The sequence below is a fragment of the Gavialis gangeticus genome, unplaced genomic scaffold (genome assembly GCF_001723915.1).
Source record: "Gavialis gangeticus isolate Ggan-Ray unplaced genomic scaffold, GavGan_comp1, whole genome shotgun sequence".
NCBI classification, from domain to species: domain Eukaryota; kingdom Metazoa; phylum Chordata; order Crocodylia; family Gavialidae; genus Gavialis; species Gavialis gangeticus.
Window position 1 is genome coordinate 8,633,602 of NW_017729034.1, and position 5,497 is coordinate 8,639,098.

General features: G+C 46.0%; 1 protein-coding gene across 2 annotated transcripts in view; it reads right to left on the reverse strand.

Annotated features, from left to right (window-relative positions):
- Positions 1–5,497, reverse strand: part of B4GALT4 (beta-1,4-galactosyltransferase 4) — a 101,079-nt gene that overhangs the window by 31,887 nt on the left and 63,695 nt on the right. For both annotated transcript variants that reach the window (XM_019527136.1, XM_019527135.1), the window contains exon 4: positions 3,812–4,044. In XM_019527136.1, the coding sequence (XP_019382681.1) occupies positions 3,812–4,044 (233 nt within the window). The remainder of the gene's footprint in view (positions 1–3,811; positions 4,045–5,497) is intronic.

Consider the following 5,497-nt stretch of genomic DNA (forward strand, 5'->3'; position numbering starts at 1 on the left):
CCCCCCCCCCCCCCCCCGGACGAGCTTTCCAGGGCATCCAAAAACATCCATTTCTAGTTAACAGTCTCAAAAACATACATTTCTATATGAAATTTTAGTTGTGGCTGGAGAGCTTTAGGTTGCAGGCAGCTAGTTGTTTCATAAGCTCACAACAATGACAAGAAGACGTACAAAAAACTAGAATTCTTGGTTCCAACATGATACCTTCTATTAGACCAACTGGCAAATGGCAAGAAAACTGTCCCTTTCTGCAAGCTTTCAGGATCAAAGGGAAAAGTGTAGATGGTAAAAAGTCCCCACAGGTATGAAATAAACTTCATTTTTCCACAGAGGGAGCTGAAGATCATTGCAGAACAAGGAACAAGGAAGTTTTTTTACCTCCCTGCCTGCTATCTGACAAGGAAGGAATTCTACCTGATCAACACATCGAAGAGTTACTCAGCACAGCTCACAATGACACTCTCCTGGACCCAGAGGGACAGCTTTCCATCTTCAGCTCCCTCTGAGCAAAAATGAAGTTTATTTCCTACCTATGGGGTCTTTTTACCATCTTGTACCATCTACACTCTCCCAGAGCCTGATGAAGGGACTTTGATCCCGAAAGCTGGCAGAAAAGGACAATTTTCTTGCCATTTTCCAGTTGGTCTAATAAAAGGTATCATTTTGGAACCAAGAATTCTAGTTTTTTGTACGTCTTTTTGTCTCAGACCAACACAGCTACCAAGTACACACCTGAAACAATGACAAGGTTCACTTCAAAGTATTAACATCTACATTTTATTGTTTGTTTCCTTCCAAACAGTGCACATTTCCTGTCACTATGTGTGAACAGAAAAGTACCTTCATGCGTACACTTAGAAGCCATTAGCTTCTAGGCTTCTGCCTCCAAGCTTAAGTAACACTGTTGTTTGTGAGAGCTAGAAATGTAGAGATCAAAAGGATACCAAAGAGTTAAAGCATCACCCAGGGGATTGAGGGGTTGATCACTAGCCATAAGCTGCTGGGAGAAAAAGGAATTTAAAAAAGCTGGCTCTGCCCAGATCTAGGAAATGGTAAGCCTCAGGGAAAGAAAGGCATGTGTGCTGGGTAAACAAAAACCTTTTTTGAAAAAAGCAAGCATGTATACATGGTGTTTTGTTATTTTTACATAAAGGATCGGAGCCCAATTGGATGAGCTGAGGTACTCATGCTTAAGACCTGGGGACTGCAACCAGGGCCTGGTCAGAGAGAGAGAGAGAGAGAACTGCATGTGTTTGGTGATAACTACATATGTGAGGAGACCAGGCAGAAGTTCAGAGGCACAGTTCACACGGAATCTGTGTGGCATCAGGGTCCAAAGTATTGTCATATTTAGGCCACGTATGGCACGCAAAAGCTAGTCTACCATTTTGGGTGTTCTGAACCCAGGTCATTTGCAGAGTGATAGGATGATGCAGGGGACTGGCAAAGGGATGTGAAACTCCTCCCTTTTATCCTGGGTCAAAGTCCCCCTGGTTAGCAGTAACAAAGAGTTTGCAACATCTGTTAAAAGCTGTTCACTGAATCATAGAAAATTAGGATTGGAAGAGACCTCATGAGGGGACTTCAGGAGGCCATCTAGTCCAACCGCCTGCTCAAAGTAGGACCAGCCCCAACTAGATCATCCCAGCCAAGGCTTTGTCTAGCCAGGTCTTAAAAACCTGCAAGGATGGAGAGTCCACAACCTCTCTGGGTGACCTGTTCCAGTGCTTTACTACCCTCCTAGTGAGAAAGATCTTCCTAATATTGAACCTAAACTTACCTTGCTGCAACTTGAGACCATTGCTTATTGTTCCGTGTCCCTAAACAAGGCATCCCAGGCCACCTCTTACACGGAGCTAGCCACACCACTATTACATCAGCCTCTAACTGCCCCCAGGCAGCACTCATTGTGCAAGCTCAAAGAACAAAGATTAAACTACCTATCCACTCCTTGGCAACACTGGTGACACCAAAAGGGAGAATACAGATCACGGAGCTCCTACTACGGAGCTCCTACTCTGCAGATACAGAAGATTCCCTCCTCCCAGCTTTCAACATCGCAAAACTTATTTTTTTAATTATAAAAATGATATTTTTTTTAATCAAGTTAAAAGGAGCCTGCAGAAGGACACACTAGGGCTGCTGCCCTTTTTATAATCAACAGAAGTGGTGTGAACAGGACCCTTGCTCCCTTCCCTGAAATGGAGATTCATGCAGGTTTCAACATTTCATATCCAGATCTGGTTCACCCTGTTTCTTTAGGGAAGGAGCTCACAAATAACAAAAGCAAGCAAAAAACCCCCCAGCATCTTTAGTTAGGATATCTTTCACACTTGACTGAACCCTAATAATAAAGGGCTGTGGGAGACCTATGGTTTTACATCTTTGGGCTTTGCAAAGGAGACATCCAACAAAACAATAAGGATGAGACTCGGCAATACTGACAGATTAGGTTGAGCTTCCAGGCTTTCTTCAGTACATCCTAAAGCAATAAAACAAGGGCCCCAAGAGTCCCACTCTTTCTCATTTTCAGAACACTTGTAAAACCATGACTCAACACAAAAAAGTAGGAAATTCCTCCCCCATCTTTCTCTCCCCCCTCCTCCCCCCTTCCAAGTGAAAGCAGATCCTGCCCAACACTTCTGCAGCTGTTTGGCATGATATACAGCTACAGCATAACCCTTCAGTCAGTATTTCCTGCCTCTCACTGGTTTATGACAAAACTATGAGGTTATTTAAACAGAAGCAAGTGAGAGGCTTGCCTTCATTTATCACCCTAATGACTGAAAGCAGAACAGACATATGAATGGAGGTGCAATAAAGCAGAGGGTACAGGGGGAAAAAAGCTCCTGACAGTGATGTATAAGAGAAAACACTGCTAGTTTCCCCTCCCTTCATTGTTGCTGCTTCAGGCTCTCCTGACCACAGCAGGAGTGTTGGGGCTGTCACAGACTTGGCAAGTGTTAAATGTTTTCTCCAAAATTAACAACTGATTTAGCAGGCTTAGTGAGTGTGACAAGGCAGGTCCCAAACATACTGCTGTAACTGAATGTTCCCTTATGCCTTACCATAGTCCCCTTATTACAAAAAAGGATCTGTGCAAAGGCCACTTTTTTCTTAATTTGTTCTCAGCAAGACAACTCACCTCATGTTCACAGTTTATTGAGGGGGGCAACCTGCAAGCAAAAGGGTGGAATAGACTGATACGAGGCAAGACCCTGGATCTGACTACCTCCAAATTTGGGGGAAGAAAACACTGCAGCCTTGTTGCATAAAGTTAAGGTACAGAGTAAGTGCATTGTGGCAGCATCAAGCATCATGATCATGAAGACACCTCCAACAAGCTAACATACATGTAACTATTTCTTCAGGCTGGCTGGTGGGTGCTGCCTACATGAACATATGATGATACTGGCTATGCTCAGGACATTTTCTAAAAGAAAACTTCTCAGCTTTGGTTGTATCTGTTCAAATCCTTCAGCATGAGCAAAAGATAGGAAATGGAGGACTGTTGGATGCCAACCCCCTCTTTTAATCTCCAAAGGAACAGATCTGTCCTGAACAGGACTAGCCTTGGGCTCCCAACACTTCCAGCACAGTTGGAGCTGATCTGGTGTTAGCAAAGTTGTGGCACTTTTAAGGCGCTTCTTGAATCCAGATGGATTTAAATCCATTTGAGTAAAATGAAAGCCACAGTCCATTAACAAGGCAATCATCAGGGAGGGCCCATGGATGACTCTGCATGACAGCAAAGGTGGGATGCACAGCAGTGAGCTATTCTCCACTGCCTTTCCCAGAGCAGCTGCCTCACCTGGTGAACGACATAGATGCCATAGTCCAGCTGCTGTCTCTGCAGGAATGGGTGGAGATGCTCCAGCAGGTATAGCAGGTGCTTTTCTCGATTGCGGTGTGGGATCAGGATGGCTACTCGTTGCAATGCTGAGCACTCTGCAGGGTGATACCGACCCTTCATGACCTGAGGGTTTTCCTCCTCCACCTCTTCTAATGTGAGAGATGCTTTGAAAGTGAGCTTGCTAGGCCCCCCTGCAGGAGAAGCACAGGAAAAGTTCTCAGTCATTTCTGTTCTCGGGCTAGCCAATGCCCTCCTAGGAGCAGTTCAGGCTCAACCCTAAACCTGGCTTTCTGCTTCGAGTGGAATGGCATGTGCTGCAAAGGGAACCCACAAGCCCTGGCAGAGGTGTGCTTGGAGACGCTTTACATTTACTCAGTACCAGATTAAAAACCAAGTGAAGACCAAGAGGATCCCTGTTACATCAGAAAGGTACAGTGGCATCTTAAACAACAAGGAGAGGAAGGAATAAAATGTGGAGAGAAATAGGGGAGATGAGGGTTGAGGAACCTTCATGGTTTTAAACATGGACATGAAAGGACAGACATTTCAGGTTGAAGGCCATGATTTTAGATCAGGAAATGGACCTGGGTTTGCTACAACTCTGTTAGCAAACAAAACTTTTCCAGTATCTGCTGTTGCCTCTCATCCAGTCTGAGCAAACAGTGAAAGCTCACTTGAAGGAGAATACAGACACCAGGAACCAGTGTTGCTGCAAAGTATCGATTAAAAAAAGGATTCCAGGAAAACAAAGGAGCATTGTTTCAACGGCTTTTTTTCCCAGAAAAAAAAGTCAGTTTCCAAACGAGCACTAATCATAAACATGTGAACATGGATTTAATTTTGAAGCCTGTTGTCATGCTGGAAAGGGCATATGTTTGTAAGGTGAAGAGAAGGCACATCTCATCACAGAAAGTGGGATTCAGCATGAAAGAGAGGAAAAGAAATGGAGAAAAAAGGAAGTGGTGAAACTAGTAGCAAGCCAGTCATGTAGAGACAGAGGTTCGTTTTCCCCACCTTGGTCACTGAAGATCACAAGTTCTCAGAAGTAATAGGGGATGGGCCATACTCAAGGATGGCAGGTTAAACATTAACTGATAAAGAGAAGTGTTCGGGGCCCAGGTATGTGTCAATAGTTATCCAGAGGCAAGCTTCCCTCTAAGGTGCGCGTGTGCACAAGCAAAAGTCTGGCCATCCAGAAACTTTTTTAGGCCACGCACCTGCCGAGATAGAAGCAGGGCTGCGGTGTGGGACACTTATAGAAGGTAAGCTTCTCCCCAAGGCAAGGCAGAGGAGGAGGCAGAGGCAGGGGCGGGAGCCTGTTGCAGGCTCCACCGGCTCCAGGGAACTGCTCCGTTCTCCCGCTTCGCCTCAGGGGGCGAGGAGGCACGTGGAGTCAGGGCTGGAGAGTGGAGCAGTTCTCCACAGCCAGCGGAGCCTGCGCTAGCCCCCAGCCCCAGACTCCATCCCTGTCTTGCCTCACCTCAGGGAGGAGCCACTGCCTACCCTGAGTGAGGCTCTACCGACTCCAGGGAACTACTCTGTGGGCTCCACCGGCTGCAGGGAAGTGCTCCACTCCCTGGCCCTAACACCACGTGTCTCCTCGCTTCCCAAGGTGAAGTAGGGGAGTGAAGCAGTGTCCCAGAG